Source organism: Sus scrofa, chromosome 6, assembly GCF_054392235.1.
Source record: "Sus scrofa isolate SSC_HxYL_T2T_F1_AM1 chromosome 6, Sscrofa_HxYL_maternal_Yorkshire_Landrace_v2.0, whole genome shotgun sequence".
NCBI lineage: Eukaryota > Metazoa > Chordata > Mammalia > Artiodactyla > Suidae > Sus > Sus scrofa.
The window spans coordinates 59713696-59730936 of NC_139388.1; the positions used below are offsets into that span (position 1 = coordinate 59713696).

The window sequence follows — 17241 nt, forward strand, 5'->3', positions numbered from 1 at the left end:
CTGGGTGACCATGTTGCATATCACATGACTCCAAATATTCAGTGATTGGAGAGGATTAGTCACCTGACCCAAATGCAGTCAAACCATTGGCCATTCAGTGACCTATGATGTGACTGGAGGAGAAAGTGGAACTGGACCACTTGGATTATCTTTCATAAGAAAACAGTCTCAGACATCCTAAGGGAAGCAATTGACGTAGTCGAAGGTGAAGTTCAAAGGTTGTGAAGTAAGGAGTTAGACTGGAGCAGGACATGAGGGAGCAGACACCATGAAAATTCAGGAATGTGAGGTAGAGAAAAGAGAGAGTCAAATAAGAGAATTAAATGGTTGGCTAGCAAGAAAAGAAAGGAGCACATGTGAAGAGAGATGAGATGACATGGAGGGGAGCCAGTCTCTATCCTATTGCAATTTACTGACAGCCTTACAATAACTCCCCCCTCTATCCATGTCTTTCCTAAGACAACTTACATTAAGCCTTTGCTCTAATGAAAACACCCCAAAATGTTTTCTCCACAATTCACTTTAGACATCACCAGTCACATGACTCATTTCCTTCTACCTCAGCAGTTTAACCTCCAGAGAGTCTAAGCTGTGAAGAAGATTTATATTTTTCTTGAGAGAAAAACAAAAATCTGTCTTTCGGATTGTGGGGGCTGTCAGTGTTCTATTTCTTCACCTTGGTAGTGCTTTTATGGATGTTCTCCTGCATGATACTCATCATACTCTGGCAATTTTTTAAATCAGGGAGGAGCAATCCTCTCCCCGCAAAAGCTTAGAAAGACTTTAGCTGCTTGGAAAATCTAAACAGAAACCCGGAGTTCCCGTCATGGCGCAGTGGTTAACGAATCCGACTAGGAACCATGAGGTTGCGGGTTCGGTCCCTGCCCTTGCTCAGTGGGTTAACGATCCGGCGTTGCCGTGAGCTGTGGTGTAGGTTGCAGACGTGGCTCGGATCCCGCGTTGCTGTGGCTCTGGCGTAGGCCGGTGGCTACAGCTCCGATTCGACCCCTAGCCTGGAAACCTCCATATGCCGTGGGAGCAGCCCAAGAAATAGCAAAAAACGATAAATAAATAAATAAATAAATAAATAAATAAATAAATAAACAGAAACCCCTTCAATGATGCCTTTTACAGGCCAGCCAATTGGCTGTTTGGAAATCCTTTTTTTTTTTTTTTTTTTTGTCTTCTTTAGGGCTGCACCCGTGGCATATGGAGGTTCCCAGGCTAGGGTTTGAATCAGAGCTACAGCTGCTGGCCTCCACGACAGCCACAGCAATGCCAGATCCAAGCCACATCTTCAACCCACACCACAGCTCACTGTAATGCCGGATCCTTAGCCCACAGAGCAAGGCCAGGGGTTGACCCTGCATCCTTACGGATGCTAGTCAGATTTGTTTCTGCTGAACCACAACGGGAACTCCTGGAAATGCTTACATGTTGTCTCTACCCTGAAATTAACCTCCCATTCCTCCAAGTCCTTCCAAAACAGAAGGGGAGTCGTTTTGGCCAGTGGTCATGGCCCAAGGGGCATGGGGGGTCCTGATCTCTCTAGTTATCCCATCGTGGTCCCCAGCAAGGTGCAGTTCTTCTGCCCCTCCACCCCTCCCAGGAGGGCTAAAGCAAAGACAGGTAGAAAGCCAGGCCGAGGTTGCAAGTTTATTGAGGAGGATCCAGAGCTCATCTTTGGATCAGGCTCTTCTGCTCATGGTCTTCTTAATCCAGTCTAGGTAGCGGCAGATTTTGGTGTAGACACCAGGTTTCTCAGGCCGTCCGCAGGGGTCTGATCCCCAGGATGTGATGCCCTGGAGAACACCATCACATACCAGCGGGCCCCCAGAATCTCCCTAGAAGGAGAGAATAGAAGACGTTCACCTGGGAGTTCCTGTTGTGGCTCAGTGGTAATGAACCCAACTAGTAACTGTGAGGACGTGGGTTTGATCCCTGGCCTTGCTCAGTGAGTTACGGATCTGGTATCGTTGGCTTCCATGAAGGGGACAAAGCCAAGGGGAACCATGAGGACTGACGGTAGGTAGCAGCCAATGGGAAAGAGAGAGTTATATCTACGATATATCCGAAGATGTGTCATCTTGGGGATGGGAAGCTCATCGAGAGAGGATTAAGGTCATGGTGCCACTCCCTGGCCAGCTGGGAAGACAGATATTTCCTCAAGGAACCCATCAGAGGGGAAGGCAGCCATGCCAGGGAACCCAGTCGGGACCCTAAGAAAAGTCAGCACGAATTCCAGGCACTGACACTGAGCAAGAGGGCGGGGAGCTGGCATACTCTCTAGCCTCAGACTAACCCTTTCAACCCCCCTCACATTCCATGCCCCCTCCCCGCACCCTATCCTGCAGGCAAGTATCCCCAAGAAAACAGGAACAACAGGAACAGGAACAGAGGAACAGACCCGTGCTGTGTGACCTGCAGGGAGAGAATGCCTTCTCTGAACCTGTTTCCCACTCTGTTGAGATGGCGCAGGGGGGGCATGAGCCTTAGGGCTTGCCCTGCCGCCAAACCTCAAGATCCTCCAGTGTGCATGACGGAAGAGGGAGTTTCAGAAGTCACTCACCTGGCACGTGTCAGCCCCACTAATGTCGCCTGCACAGACCATGCTATCTGTGACTCGCCCAGGGTAGGCATCCTCACACAGCTTCTGAGAAACGATTTTTACTTGGGCGCAGTTGAGGGCGTCCGGAAAATTCTCTGAGGGGGCAGAGGTCGTAAGTTCCCAGAGAGAGACACACACAGTTCCCCCTCCATCCCTGTCTGGATGCAACCTCCCTTCTGTGTGTCCACAGTGGCTCGGGGCAGGGGGGTGGGGGGTGCTTTCTGACACATTTCACAGGACACCTCACTTCGGCATCACATCAAGCAAAGCTGTGGCCCCTGCTCTTTTCTGTTTCTTCATTTTGAGAAGAACGGTCGGACCCTCTCTTTTGTTTCTCTCCTGGAGTCATTTTCAAATTAAGGCTCAGGTGACTGGGGCACTTGAATATGCCCCCCTTGTGACACCTCGGACCCTTTCCAGTCTTCGCCTCCCCAGACTGCCATGTCCTCAATCTTAGCTAAATCCTACTTCTTCCAAATACCAACTCTTCCTGGAAGCCTTCCTAGACCATTCTAATTAAAACATGACCTCATTGACTGTTCTTTTTTTTTTTTTTTTTTTTTTTTTTTTTTTGTCTTTTTGCCTTTTTCTAGGACCATTTCCCACGGCATATGGAGATTCCCAGGCTGGAGGTCTAATCGGAGCTGTAGCCCACAGCCTACACCAGAGCCACAGCAACGCCAGATTTGAGCCGTGTCTGTGACCTACATCACAGCTCACGGCAATGCCGGATCCTTAACCCACGGAGCAAGGCCAGGGATCGAACCCGCAACCTCACGGTTCCTAGTGGGATTCGTTAACCGCTGCGCCATGACGGGAACTCCATCATCAACTATACTTTGAGTAAAAAAACCAAAACCAAAACCACCCCCTCTCCTATCCTCTTACCCTCCGTGATATTTCATAATAGCACTTGACTCTACCTAATACTTCATTTGATATGTATTTATTTATCATCTATCCACTCCCTAGCAGCTGAGTCATAGCAGATTGTTCTCAGATAAGCATTGAAGTGATGATTGACAGAGGATTAAAGGAATAAATCTTTCTGAGGAACCTCTGAAGAGTAGCCTTGAGAGAAGAAAAACTTCTACGTGGTACCTCGAGGGGCCAGAAGCTAGGTGCTCGCAATCTCATTTAATTCTCACAACGGCTCTTTACCCAAGCACTCGTGCATCCACGTGCCTTCAGCAAATATTTGTTGAACACCTACCACGTACCAGCCCCCATCCCAAGCATTAAGAACACGCAAGGAAGAAAAGAGATGTAACCTGAGCCCTTGTGGAGCTTGAAAATCTATTGCTGAATTATCCCCGTCTTGTAGACGAGAGGCTAAGTGACGGGAAGGGACGTGCCCCCGAAAAAAGGGGCAGAGCCATGGTTTGAACTGACCTGCCTGATTCATGGGCAGGTAGGTTTCCACAGCCTCCCATTGTCTTAAGTCTGACAAGCAGTGACCTGAGTGCTGCTTTTGCTTTCCTGGCAAATCACGTCGCCTCTTCGAGCTGAGGTGCAATGTTTTTCATTCGGAAGCAGCGCAAACCTGAATTCTGAAGTCCCAAAGGGAAGACCTCAATGGCGCTACAGGCTTTTGGGTCCAGAGAGAGGAGGGACCAGGACCATGTATCCTGGCAGAAGAAAAGCCTGGATTCCTCTGTGTGAGGGCATCTGGGGCCAGAAATCTTGGGCTCAAGAAAAAAAGGGAGCCTGTTTTTCTGGGCCACGGAAGAGCCCATGTCCCACAAGTCTGTTTCAAAGATTATGTTAAAAAAATGTCTTGGAGTTCCCATTGCGGCTCAGCAGAAATGAATCTGACTAGCATCCATGAGGATACAGGTTCAATCCCTGGCGTCGCTCAGTGGGTTAAGGATCCCACGTTGCCATGAGCTGTGGTGTGGGTCGCAGATGTGGCTTGGATCCCACATTGCTGTGGCTCTGGCGTAGGCCGGTGCCTACTGCTCCAACTGGACCTCTAGCCTGGGAATCTCCATATGCCGCGGGTGTGGCCCTAAAAAGCAAAAAAAAAAAAAAAAAAAAAAAAAAAAAGCTCAAACTCTCCATTTTAAATGAGGGACGCATTCGTTCATCCATTCATTCACTCGCCCATTTTTTTGAGCCCTGTTTAACGATCTGTTCGTTTGCTTCCTTTCTCCCAGTACTTCTATTCCTAGTCTAGCCCTTAAGGTTTCCATCATGGACCTGCTGTGAGTCTTAACATCGCAGTCACATTCCCTCCTTTTATCTACTTCTAGAGGCAAAACTTTGCCAATGGCTTGGGGTCCACTGAGGCCACAAGCTCCTCTTCTCCCTCCCACTACCTTGGGGGCTGGTGATAGTGCCCCAGCCTGAGATGGTGCACTTCTGGCCAGCTTGAGGGCAGTGATCCGCCAGTTTGATGGGCTTCACTTTGGGCCCCAGGGAGGCCCGGCCACGTAGTCGAACGAGCATCAGGTCATGGCTGCGGTCTTCACTGCTGCTGTTGTAGCAGGGGTGTGGGATGGACTGCGCTACAGACATTTTTTGTTCTGGCCCATCCTTATTCTGCAGGCTGTGCTCTCCCAGGTGTACAGTGTATTTCCTGTAATGATGGGGGTAGTTTGGGACCCAGGCAGAGACCCGGGCCCCCAGCCCTCCTCCTCCCTCAGACCCAGGAATCAAAAAAAAAAAAAAAAAAAAGGAAAGAAAGAAAGAGAGAAAAAGAAAAAAGAAAGGAAGGAAGGAAGGAAAGAGCTGGGGACTGGGTCTCTGAGCAAGGTCTGAGGGAAGAGGTGGGGTAGTTTGGGTTGTTTCTTTTTTTCTTTTTTTGTCTTTTTAGGGCCACACTTGCGGCATATGGAGGTTCCCAGGCCAGGGGTCTAATCAGAGCTGCAGCCGCCAGCCTACACCACAGGCACAGCAATGCCAGATGCGAGCAGTGTCTGTGACCTACACCACAGCTCACGGCAACGCCGGATCCTTAACCCGCTGAGTGGGGATAGGGATTGAACCCGAAACCTCATGGTTCCCCGTCGTATTCCTTTCCTCTGCGCCACGACGGGAACTCCCTGGGTTGTTTCTTCTCACTGATTTGCTGATTCACTGATTTGCTGTCATGTATTTCATAATTTGGATACAAATAGATGTCCTGTTACATGCACTGCAGATATCTTATACTGTGGTTAATCTTTTCATCCTCTTAACGGTATCCTTTGATGAACAGAAGTTGTTAATTTTCTCTTTTTTGGCCACCCCGAGGCATATGGAGTTCCCGGGCCAGGGGTCAGATCCGAGCCTCAGTCTCGACCTAAGCTGCAGCGGCAGCCATGCCAGATCCTTAACCAACTGTGCCAGGGCGGCTGAGGATCGAACCTGTGTCCCAGTGTGCCCAAGATACCACCAATCCCCTTGCACCACAGTGGGAACTCCCCAGCTCTCTCCTTTCTGGGCAAAGCCCCAGCCACTTCTTTCCCCAGGCTCCAGCCCGCCTCTGTCCCAGGCATCCACTCACTCTTTTTTACAGTGGGCCGCTGTGAGGACCCAGTGGTCATCTATGAGAACACCCCCGCAGAGCAGCCGGACGCCCTGGAACAAGGCCGTCTGCCAAGGCTGCGAATGGGCCTGGCACTCCTGCCCCTCCAGCACCTTGGGCTCCTGTGCCCTCAAATGTCCTGCAGCAGGAGGAAGAGGGTTGTATCATCACCCTCTGGGGCAGTGCAGGGGCCAGGAAAAACCACGGCAGGGTCAAACGGATACACACACACACACACACACACAGGGACACACACGCACACACACAAAACACACACACGCCCTCAGCTGTTTGCCTCCCGGCTTGCACCCGCTGCTACACAAATACACACGTATTCTCGGAGATGCCCGTGAGTCATCACAGGCAAAGTCACCCTCCAGAGCGGGCGTCCACAGGTCTCTATATACTCCCGTGGGTATCTGCGCCCCTCAGCAAGCCGATTCGGGCTTGGTGTTTTCACGCAACATGCAGCAGAACCTGCCACGTGGGTCCGCCTCCACCCACCCCCAGGAGAGCCCATGGAGGCTCCCACACGCGTGCTTCACATCTCCCCACCCACAGGCTCTCTCGGCGGCGCCGCCGATGCCTTCCAGCCCCCTCACCTGCTGAGGCTTCCAATAGCAAGAGCAGGAACGTCCAGATCCAGACGGCAGCAGGCGGGGGGCATCCCATGGTGGGGTCTGGGAGAGGAAGAGGGGCAGGGCTGAGAGAGGGAGGGGAGAAGACCAAAATCCTAGTGACCTCGAGATCTTGGGATTGCAGAGGAAGCAGAAAGTCCGGAGCTGTTCTTCTGGGTCCTGCAAGAGGAAGGGGCTGGGGACCCAGACCCTTGGCTTTCAGGAAGAAAGCCAAGGAGGGGGCGGAGCTCGATTCCTGCCTTCCTTGGAAGGAGGGAGGTAGGGTCGGGGTCTCCTGGGTCTGAAGGAAGAGGGACCTGGGATGGATCGGGATGCCTGAGGCTTGGAGAGCAGGATTCCTGGTCTCCAAGGAGCAAGGAATCTGAGGTCCCCGGCCCTGAAGGAGGGGCCCCCGGAAGCCTGATGCCTGTGTCTGAGAACCTTGGCCCGTCACCTTAAAGAATCCAGGGGGCGGGGTCACCTACTGAGTGGGACCCAGAGGAAGAGGCCCCAGGACTTCGGCTCTGCCTGCCTGGTACAAGATCCTGGAGCCTTTTAAGTGGGGATGCCCGCCTCCGCTCCGCCTCCTCCCACTCCGGAGCCGACGGAACAGCAGGGAACTGCAACCCTGAGTGAGGAGGTGCTGAGGGGCTTAGTGAGGACTCTTGAGGGAGGAGGGGTTGGAATTTTGAACGCCAGGTCCGGGACTGAAGACGCTTAAGTCTGTGACTCCGGAGTCTGAAACAGAAACGGGCTGAGGATCCTGACATCCTGATTCCCAGGAAGAGGAGGTGGTTGGGGAGCAGGACTCCTGGGGCTAAAGGAGGAGGGGACCGGACCCCTGGGCTCCTGAGTCTGAGGGAGGAGGGGGATGATGGCTTGGATTTCGGGTCTGAGGGAGAAGGCACTGGCAGCGGAATTCTTTTTTTCTTTTTTTGCTTTTTAGGGCCGCACACGCAGCATATGGAGGTTCCCAGGCCAGGGGTCTAATCGGAGCTGCAGCTGCCGGCCACAGCCACAGCCACAGCAACGCAAGATCCTAGCCGCGTCTGCGACCTACACCGCAGCTCACGGCAACGCCAGATCCTCCTTAACACACTGAGCGAGGCCAGGGATCGAACCCTCAACCTCATGGATCCTAGTCGCTTGCGTTTACCGCTGAGCCAGGAAGGGGACTCCGGCAGCTTAATTCTTAAGTCTTCGCGGAAGGAGAAATTTGGAACTTGGGTTCTTGTGGGAGGAGGGGGCTTCCAGGAACCCGGAAGGGAAGGCAGGCGAGTCTCCCGGGTCGACTTCTGAAGGCGGATCGGCCCCGCCCGCTGCCCCCTGAGAGGTCCGGGATCTGGGAAGGCAGGTTAGGGAGGCGCTGTGACCCGGTTTCCCCTTTCCCTGGGGGCGACAGGACCAGCCCAAGCAGCACCCGGGAGTCTTGCCGCAATAAAGCTGATGGAAACAGACTTAGGCAGGACCTATTTGGAGCTTGAGGGGAACTGCAACGCGACTCCCTCTCGGCCCTCCACCGCCCACATGTTGCCCTTCCTTTATTCCACAAAACAGGCAGAGGGAAAGCGCAGCTCCGCAAGTTTAATGTCAAAATCATCCCTTGGATTGGAGGGAACTGAGACTCTTTCCCAACGTCTCTGGGTCGGGTCCCCGCCAGGTTTCAAATCCTGGACCCGCCTAGGGTGGGGCCACGCGGGGCGGAGCCCGAGTTGAACGCCACGGAGGTGCAGGCGGCGGGGCGGCGGGGGCCGACCTCCCTCCCATGACGTCACGGGGCGGGCTCTCCGAAAAAGGAGGCGGGGCCACAAAGGGTGGGGTTCGGAGGGGAAATCTCATTGGGCAAAGCTCGGGAGGGGAGGAGCTATTTAGGAAAGGTCGTAATAGCGCAGCGCCACAGGCGATGCTGTTCCATAGGGGTGGTGCCAGTTCCTGTTGACGTCACAGAAGTGGAGCCGAGAGGGGTGGCTCCTTGCAAGGGGGCGTGGCTATATCCTTCGCGGGGGCGTGGGGGGGGGGGGCGAGCCTGAATATCCAGAAGTTGGGAACTTGAATATCCAGAAGGTGTCTCCAGGCCAGCTGAAGCCAAGGGGGGCGGGGGGGGGGGGAAGAAGCCTCGCAGATCCTCCTCCTCTGCGCCCCCCCTCTCCCCTGGTCGTCCAAGGCTTGAGGACTCAGTTGTCCTCCATGGTCTTTCGGATCCAGTCCAGGTAGCGGCATACACTAGTGTAGACCGCGGGGCGCTGGGGTCTGGAGCAGGGCTCGGAGCCCCCGGACACCACACCAGCCAGGGTTCCATTGCAAACCAGGGGACCCCCAGAGTCACCCTGTGAGCGAGAGAAGAGCAGAGAAATTGTTAGGCGGGTCTACTCATGACATCATACAAGTCACTATTCCCCTCCCAGGAAGCTCCCAGTTACCACCTCCTCCAACACCCAGGCCCATTCGGGTCTCCAGACCCTCCTCCCTCAGACCCAGGAGTAAAGGCGCATAGCCCCCACCTACCCCTAGGACCTAGCATTCTGGGATTCTAATCCCCTCATCCCCTAGGACATAGCGTCCAACCCCTCTAATCCTCTCCTTTATTTATGTATCTATCTATCTATTTATTTATTTACTGGCTGCACCTGTGGCTTGAGGAAGTTCCCGAGTCAGGGATCTAACCCAGGCCACAGCAGCGACAACACCAGATCCTTAACCCACTGTGCCACCAGGGAGTTCCATCCTCCTTCGGATCGTGCCAGGGAGTTCCATCCTCCTTCGGATCGGCTCTGGTCCTACCCTCTCCCAGGATCCAGGTATCTTCCTTGCTCTGATCCAGGAAGTTTGGGGCCCCAACTCCCGTCTCTCCCAGAACCCCGGAATTCCCCAAGGATACCCAGCCCCCACCCTCCCAGAGTAGTTCTTACCTGGCAGGAGCCCCGGCCTCCTTCCCACAGGCCGGCACAGAGCATGCTGTCTGAGATGTGGCCCGGATATGCCTGATGGCAGAGTTTGGGCTCCAGGATGCTGATGTTGGCACACTGCAGTGTGAGTGGGTACTGCACTGTTGGGTAAGGGCATCCGTAAAAGACCAGCAGCTGTCTCCATCCCACCCAGCCCCCACTCCCCCTTTCTGGAGACAGACCCACGGAGTCACAGTATAAGAGAGAAACGAGAGACCATGATGAAGCCAAAGAATCACAGCATGGAAGAGAAACGAATGGATAGGATGGGGAGATGGAGGAGGGGAGAGAGAAACAGAAAGATTCAGATAGCCAAGAGACAAGAAGAGGTAACTTGCACAGGGGAAAAGAGGCACCATGGCAGGAGATGGAAACCCCTTAAAAGGGAGGAGATTCTTGGAGGAGGCAATGAAAAAATAGGGAGAGGAGTTCCCGTCGTGGCGCAGTGGAAACGAATCCGACTAGGAACCATGAGGTTGCAGGTTCGATCCCTGCCCTTGCTCAGTGGGTTAACGATCTGGCGTTGCCGTGAGCTGTGGTGTAGGTTGCAGACGCGGCTCGGATCCCGCGTTGCTGTAGCTCTGGTGTAGGCCGGTGGCTACAGCTCCGATTGGACCCCTAGCCTGGGAATCTCCATATGCCGCGGGAGCGGCCCAAGAAATAGCAAAAAGACAAAAAAAAAAAAAAAAAAAAAAAAATAGGGAGAAACTGACCCAGAGATATCCAGGGAGAAGGCAGTGAGATAAAGGAGAGGAGATGTTTATAGGAAGATGGTCTTTTTTTTTTTTTTTTTTTTTTTCCTTTTTGAAAACAGCTGCGCCTGCCGCTTATGGAAGTTCCTGGGCTAGGGTCCAATCAGAGCTACAGCTGCCCGCCTATGCCACAGCCACAGCCACACCAGATCAGAGCTGCATCTGTGTCCTACACTGCAACTTGCACATCACCGGATCTTTCACCCACTCAGTGAGACCAGGGATCAAACCCTCATCCTCATGGATACCAGTTGGGCTCTTAACCCGCTGAGCCACAATAGGAATTCAAGACGATGGTCATTGACAGAGACAGAGATAAAGATTTGCAGAGACTAGATAAGGATAGAAAGAGATGCAGTGTATGTAAGAGGGACTGAGATGGCTACGTGTGTGTATCCAGGTATATAATATGCCAGGAGTGAAACTCAGATGCTTCCAGGGGCTTGATGGGTAAACAGAAGTGGATGGAAGGGACTGTAGGGAAAGCAGCTCTTGGGGTGAACTGCAATGGACCAAATAACCCACATCTTGTCTGCAGGGGGCAGCCTCTGCTGATGCTGCCACACAGTGGTCACTATTTTAGAAATGTGGACCGGCATTGTCAGTTTTGAATTTTTCCAGGGAATCCAGAAACCTGGCTTTTACATAAAAACCTCTCAGGGTTTAAATGTCGGCAGCAACAAAAGGACGCCTTTTTTCCAAGACACTTTGAAACCCGCTACTGCTGTGGGAAGCCAAATTTGATGAATGGATTTGCTGATCTGTAACTCTGACCACAGACCTTGTTTCAATTCCAAGATGCATATATCTGCACCTTTAGACATCTCTGAAATCAGGATGGGTCTTCCAGCAAATGGGGTCATATGAAGATGGCTGGGACCTGTTTTCCCTTTTCTCACTCTCAGTGAGTTATAAAACAATGGTGCGGAGTTTCCGTTGTGGCTCAGTGGTTAACGAATCTGACTAGGAACCATGAGGTTGCGGGTTCGATCCCTGGCCTTGCTCAGTAGGTTAAGGATCTGGTGTTTCCGCGAGCTGCAGCGCAGTTTGCAGACCTGGCTCGGATCCAGTGTTGCCATTGCTGTGGTGGAGGCTGGCAGCTGTAGCTTTGATTCGCCCCCTAGCCCAGGAACTCCCATATGCCACAGGTGCAGCCCTAAAAAGCAAAAAAAAAAAAAAAAGGAAGAAAAAGGAAGAAAAAGAAATATATCAATAGATAGGTGATAGAGGATAAATAGAGCACAGAGATGGAAAATGCAGAGAGAGAGAAAGGGGATTCAGAACCCCGGCATGACACATAAGGGTGTGTGTGGTAGGCATGGCTGTACCCTTGGGACTGGACACGGCCCCCCAGCCTGAGATGAGGCACTGGGTGCCTGGGGAGAAGCAGGTCTGGCTGAGGTTGAGGGGTTGCACGGTGGGTCCCAGATTTGCCTTCCTCGGCAGACGGATCAGCATGATGTCATCGTTGTGATCTTGAGCGCTGAGGTCCTGGTTGAACCCAGGGTGGGGGAAGAAGTCTGTGGCCCGGAACAACTGTTCCGGCCCCTCCCATTTCCAGAGGTGGTGCTCCCCAAGGCGGACCCACAGGTGTCTGTTGGATGGATCTCAGAGGTCAAGATGGGAGAAGAAGGTGGGGTGTCTTCTCGGCCCCCAATCTCTTTCTTTTCTGTCCAAGATGCTGTGTGACTCTCCACAAGCCACCCACCCTCTCTGGACCCCCATTATCCATCTTTGTGTGACCCAGAGTGCTGTGGGATTTTAAGCAAGGCACACACTCCCTCTGGGCCCCTGCTTCCAGCTCCATCTCTTTGTCCGCCTCTACCTTCATAGCTCTCCCCCAAAGCCCACACTGCTTCCTAGTCCCGTGTCAAGTAAGCCACCTTCTTCACTGCCCCACCTGGAGCCTGATGGTGGTGACCTGGGTCCCCTGGAACCAGGGAGGCATGTGGAGGCTCCACCTACCACCCAAGAGCAGCCCCAGCCCCCGCCCCCACAGGTCCAGTAGCTTCTGTGGGGAGTGGCTCTGTGTGTTTGGCTGTGTGTGTCTGCATGGAGTGGGTGGGATATGGAAAATCCCCAAGTTGAGGTCTTCTGTGGCCTCTGGCTTTTCCTGTTTGCCATATCCCTCATCCTTCAGTGCATTTCTTCCTGAGGCCCAGCCTCAAGCCCTCTCCCCGCAGCCCCAGTCCACTTGTTCTGCTCTGGATCCATGCTCTGAGCAGCTGGGGACCCTCAGAGGGAGGACCTGTCCATCTTCCAGCCTCTGCCCTCTGACATTAGGGACTTGGGGTTTGAGGAGTAAGAGGTGTTATTTCTAGCTTTGTCCCTCCGTTGGTCCTGTGTCTGGGAAACCATCCCCAACACACACACACACACACACACACACACACACACACACACACACACACACACTCCCGAGCCCCAACTTGTCCCTGCCTCCAAATCTCTTATACGTCCGTATTTCTGCTTATCCCTTCTTTGTCATTGGGCCTGAAATCTGAACACTGTTTTCGTAGCCTACTTGCTATATAGGCCTGAGCTAAAAGAGGCTCCATTGAGGAGGGATGCATCATGGGAAATTCCCACACAGCATCCTGCCTAGCCCCTGTGCTTCATTCCTGGAGAGAAGAGAGTATCAGAACAGGATGGATGGCCTCTTTCCTGAGAAAATATAAAAAGGATTTCTAGAATCGAGGGTCTAAGATTTGGGCATTCTAACACCTTAGGAATCCATGATTTTAGAATTCGATGAGGCTCTTTTCTAGATTTCTCTGGGTCAAAAAGTCTAGGGTTTTTTATCTATTTATTTTAAATTGAAGTATAGTTGATTTACAATATTGTGTTGGTTTCTGCTGTAGAGCAAAGCGATTCAGTTATATACATGCATATATATACATGAATATATATACATGTGCTTTTTCATATTCTTTTCCATTATGGTTTATTACAGGATATTGAATATAGTTCTCTGTGCTATACAACAGGGTAGGAATTTTCTTTTTTTTAATTTATTTCTTTTTTCTTTTTTGATTTTTAGGGCCACACCTGAGGCATATGGAGGGTCCCAGTCTAGGGGTCGAATCGGAGCTACAGCTGCCAGCCTACACCACAGTCATAGCAGCGCCAGATCCGAGCCAAGTCTGTGACCTACACCACAGCTCACAGCAACGCTGGATCCTTAACCCACTGATCGATGCCAGGGATCGAACCCACAACGTCATGGTTCCTAGTCAGATTTGTTTCGGCTGTGCCACAACAGAAACTCCGAATTTTGCAATGATTCGAATTCAATCTAGGACATAAAGAAACTAGAACTCTAATAGTCTAGGACACTAAGACTAGGATTTCATCATTTTAGATTTCTATAAATCTTTGAGTTTGGAAATAGAAGAGTCTAGGGAGTTCCCATCGTGGCACAGCGGAAACAATCCGACTAGGAACCATGAGGTTGTGGGTTTGATCCCTGGCCTTGTTCAGTGGGTTGAGGATCCCAAGTTGTCATGAGCTGTGGTGTAGATCGCAGACGCGGCTTGGATCTGGAGTTGCTGTGGCTGTGGTGTAGGCCGGTGGCTACAGCTGTGATTAGACCCCTAGCCTGGGAACCTCCATATGCTGCTGGTGCAGCCCTAAAAGGACAAAAAATAAAATAAAAAAAATAAAAGAAAATATGAGTCTAGTACTCAAAGAGTTTGAAACTCTAGAATTCTCTTGGTTAAAACTTTGAGGATTTTAGGAATCTTGAATGACAGCATTCTGGGGCATTAAATCCACCAGATTCTAGACATGTCTAACTATGAGCTTCTAGAATTCTCTTGGCTCAAGATTCTAGAATTCAACAAATCACAGGATTCTAGGATACTAGGATTCTAGGGTACAGTGTTCTAGGATACTGTGATTCAGAGGTTCTAAGACTGTGAGCCTCTGTACTCGGTAAACCTAGCTAGAATATTCTGAATCTAAGAGAGAAGGGCAGCTCTCTCAATACCACTCTTGAGCACTCGATATGTGCCTGATTTCAAAGGCTTAATGTAAAAAGACTGAACTATGTCATTCAGAAATTTTTAAAAATTGATTCCATGTTGATAATAATGTAATATTTATTATATTGCATAATGGTAAATAAAATAATATTTTGAGTAGGTTAAATCGGTTATTAAAATTCATTTTACTCATCTATTTATTTTATTTTTTTTACTATGTCTACAAAAAACTTAAACCTTATGCTGTTGGGGGTTCTATTTCCCCTGGACATCGCTGCTCCAGACTGCTCAGATTCTACCAGTCTTGCAGTCTAGGTTTCAGCTTCTAAGACTCTCAAGTTTTGTTTTTGTTTTTTTGTCTTTTGTCCTTTTAGGGCCACCCCCAGCATATGGAAGTTCCCAGGCCAGGGGTCTAGTCGGAGCTATAGCTGCAGGTTTATGCCTCAGCCACAGCAACGCCAGATCCAAGCCACATCTGCGACCTACACCACAGCTCATGGCAACACTGGATCCTTAACCCACTGAGCCAGGCCGGGGATCGAACCAGCAACTTCATGGTTCCTAGTTGGATTCCTTTCGGCTGCGCCGCGACGGGAATGCCAACGAGTCTTGAGTTTTTAAAATGTCCACGCTTAGAAGCAGATTGTGTGGACGCTAGAATTTGGAGAGTCGACTTTTTGCAAGTCTAAGAGTGGAACTTTGGGGACTAGACCTGGGGGCTCAGCCCCTCCTGCCCACATCCCCCTTCCTCCTCTACCAGAGACCCCCCCCTCCCCGCCCCTCATTCTCCCCCGCCCCGGCCCTCGCCCCAGAGCGCGCCTCCCCCCGCCCCCGTCACTCACCGCTTGCGACAGTGGGCGGCTGTGAGCAGCCAGCGGTCACTGATGAGGGTCGCCCCGCAGAAGAGGTGGGTGAGGTAGAAGAGCCCAGCCTGCCAGGGCTGCGAGTTGGGGCGGCACTCCTCCGCCCCGATGGTGCGGGTGTCTGCCCAGCCGTGCCCTGGGGACGGGGCGGGAGGCAGAAGGATTAGTGGACAGCAAGGCTGGGACGGCTGGGGAGAGTGGCTGGGATGCTTAGAGGGCGGGAGTGGACGCCTAGGGGACAGGACAGAGGGGCGCCCGAGGTGGGGGTGGAGGGAGCAGCGGGATGGGACCGACGGCGGGAACCTCACCTGCCAGGAGAGAAAGCAGAGCCCAGACGAATCCCAGCCTCATGGCCTCCGGGTGCCTGGGTCCTCGCTCCAGCGCTGCGCGTTCTGCGCTTCTTTATGGTAAGCTCTGCCATCTTCCTCCTTCCTGGGGCCGCCCCCGTGATTAATCGGGGTTGGGAAATGGCCCGAGGGGAGGGGGAAGCCCAGGGGCTTGGACTGGGAGCCTGGGGGGTGGGAGGAAGTTCCGGGGGGAGATAAGCTTCCGTCTGGCAGCATCAGGGCTCGGCTCAATGCGGAAGGGGCCCTGGATTGTCGCGTCCTTGTGGGGTACTCCGGAGAGGGGCGCGCCCTCGTTGGCCCTGACTTCCAGAGGGAGCCAGCGTCTGGCTACGGAATATTCTGTGGCCTGGAGGAGGAAGAGGGGGAGGAAGAAGTTACCTAAGGTGGGATCCTGGGGTAGGAGCCCGTTGATCTTGAATGAAGCTGCGGTGAGCTGCCATCTGTGCACTGGGCAGGCTGGAGGCTTAGGGAGGACTGCCCAGAAATCAGGCTACGGGTGGGAGAAAGAACCTGGCCTCGGGGGGTGAGGGTGTGGGGATAGGGGAGAAGGCAAGTGAGCAGGTGGGATGGAGGGAAGCAGGGAAAGGGAGAGAAAGGAAAAACACACAGACACACACACAGAGGGAGAGAAGGGTGTGTGTGTGTGTCTGTGTGTGTGTGCATACTGAACCCTCCTTACCCTGGGTGTTCAGGCCCTTTCCTAGGAGGACAAAAGCCTCTCCTAGTAGGTTAAGAAACAATGGTCCCAACTGGGTTAATCCACTCCTGTCAGAACCTACGTGCTTTGTCACATCTCTAACGCCCCAAGGATCCAGGTGCCCAGCCTGCCTGGAACGAAGTCCTTTGTCCATTCTCTTAATGCCACCTGAATGTCACTAACATCCTGAGAATGTGCTCTTTTTGTCCCCCCCCCCGACTCATTTCCTCCCCTCCATTGTCCTTCCTATCACACCATTCCCCCCCCCACCTCTCTCTCCATCCCCCTCTCACCAGATAGGCAGCCCCTGGAGGGCCAAGCCCAGATCTGACTCACCTGTGTCCATGGCATCACCCCATTCAGGGCTGGGCTCATGGGAGGCCTCGGGAAATGTTAATTGAATGAGTGAATGTCTTTCTCCATATCCTTTTTTTGCCCCAGTAAACTCCTACTCATCCTTCAAGGCCCACTTGAAGTGCCCCCTCCTCCAGGAAGCCTTCTCTGATTTCTCCAGGTGGAGTCCATCTTTTCCTCCCCTGGGCACTCATAGCCTCTTCTGCTTTCTGTTGCTATAGGCCTAATTCTCAAGCTGGGTCTGGGATCCCCTTGCATGTTTACACCCTACTATGATGTGGTGGTTTGGAGCATGGACTCTGGAACTGGACTACATGGGTCCAAACCTCAATGCTGGTGATTACTTTTTTTTTTTTTTTTTTTGTCTTTTTGCTATTTCTTTGGGCCACTTCTGTGGCATATGGAGGTTCCCAGGCTAGGGGTCGAATAGGAGCTGTAGCTGCCGGCCTACGCCAGAGCCACAGCAACGCGGGATCCGAGCCGCATCTGCAACCTACACCACAGCTCACGGCAATGCCGGATCGTTAACCCACTGAGCAAGGGCAGGGACCGAACCCTCAACCTCAT

General features: G+C 52.4%; 2 protein-coding genes across 2 annotated transcripts; both read right to left on the bottom strand.

Annotated features, from left to right (window-relative positions):
* Nucleotides 1-1688: 1688 nt before the first annotated feature.
* On the bottom strand, nt 1689-6937 carry KLK8 (kallikrein related peptidase 8). The gene is made up of 5 exons (XM_021094834.2): nt 6719-6937; nt 6096-6255; nt 4927-5186; nt 2570-2703; nt 1689-1844 (listed from the first exon to the last, which is right to left on the bottom strand). Exons 1-5 carry the CDS (start codon nt 6786-6788, stop codon nt 1689-1691), a joined length of 780 nt encoding a protein of 259 aa, XP_020950493.1. The 5' UTR covers nt 6789-6937.
* A 1915-nt stretch (nt 6938-8852) lies between these two features.
* Nucleotides 8853-15642, bottom strand: KLK9 (kallikrein related peptidase 9). Its single transcript, XM_021094835.2, has 5 exons — nt 15585-15642; nt 15256-15412; nt 11759-12024; nt 9643-9779; nt 8853-9060 (listed from the first exon to the last, which is right to left on the bottom strand). Exons 1-5 carry the CDS (start codon nt 15625-15627, stop codon nt 8908-8910), a joined length of 756 nt encoding a protein of 251 aa, XP_020950494.1. The 5' UTR covers nt 15628-15642; the 3' UTR covers nt 8853-8907.
* Between the last annotated feature and the right edge of the window lie 1599 nt (nt 15643-17241).

Bases quoted from the DNA above. Each gene is read 5' to 3' on its own strand.
- KLK9 (XM_021094835.2), bottom strand. From the start codon at position 15,627: ATGAGGCTGGGATTCGTCTGGGCTCTGCTTTCTCTCCTGGCAG. The intron at 15,413-15,584 runs GTGAGGTTCCCG...CCCCGTCCCCAG, and splicing joins TCTGCTTTCTCTCCTGGCAG to GGCACGGCTGGGCAGACACC. The intron at 9,061-9,642 runs GTAAGAACTACT...TCTCGCTCACAG, and splicing joins GAGGCCGGGGCTCCTGCCAG to GGTGACTCTGGGGGTCCCCT.
- KLK8 (XM_021094834.2), bottom strand. From the start codon at position 6,788: ATGGGATGCCCCCCGCCTGCTGCCGTCTGGATCTGGACGTTCCTGCTC. The intron at 6,256-6,718 runs GTGAGGGGGCTG...CTCCTGCTGCAG, and splicing joins GCTATTGGAAGCCTCAGCAG to GACATTTGAGGGCACAGGAG. The intron at 5,187-6,095 runs GTGAGTGGATGC...CCATCATTACAG, and splicing joins GCGGCCCACTGTAAAAAAGA to GAAATACACTGTACACCTGG.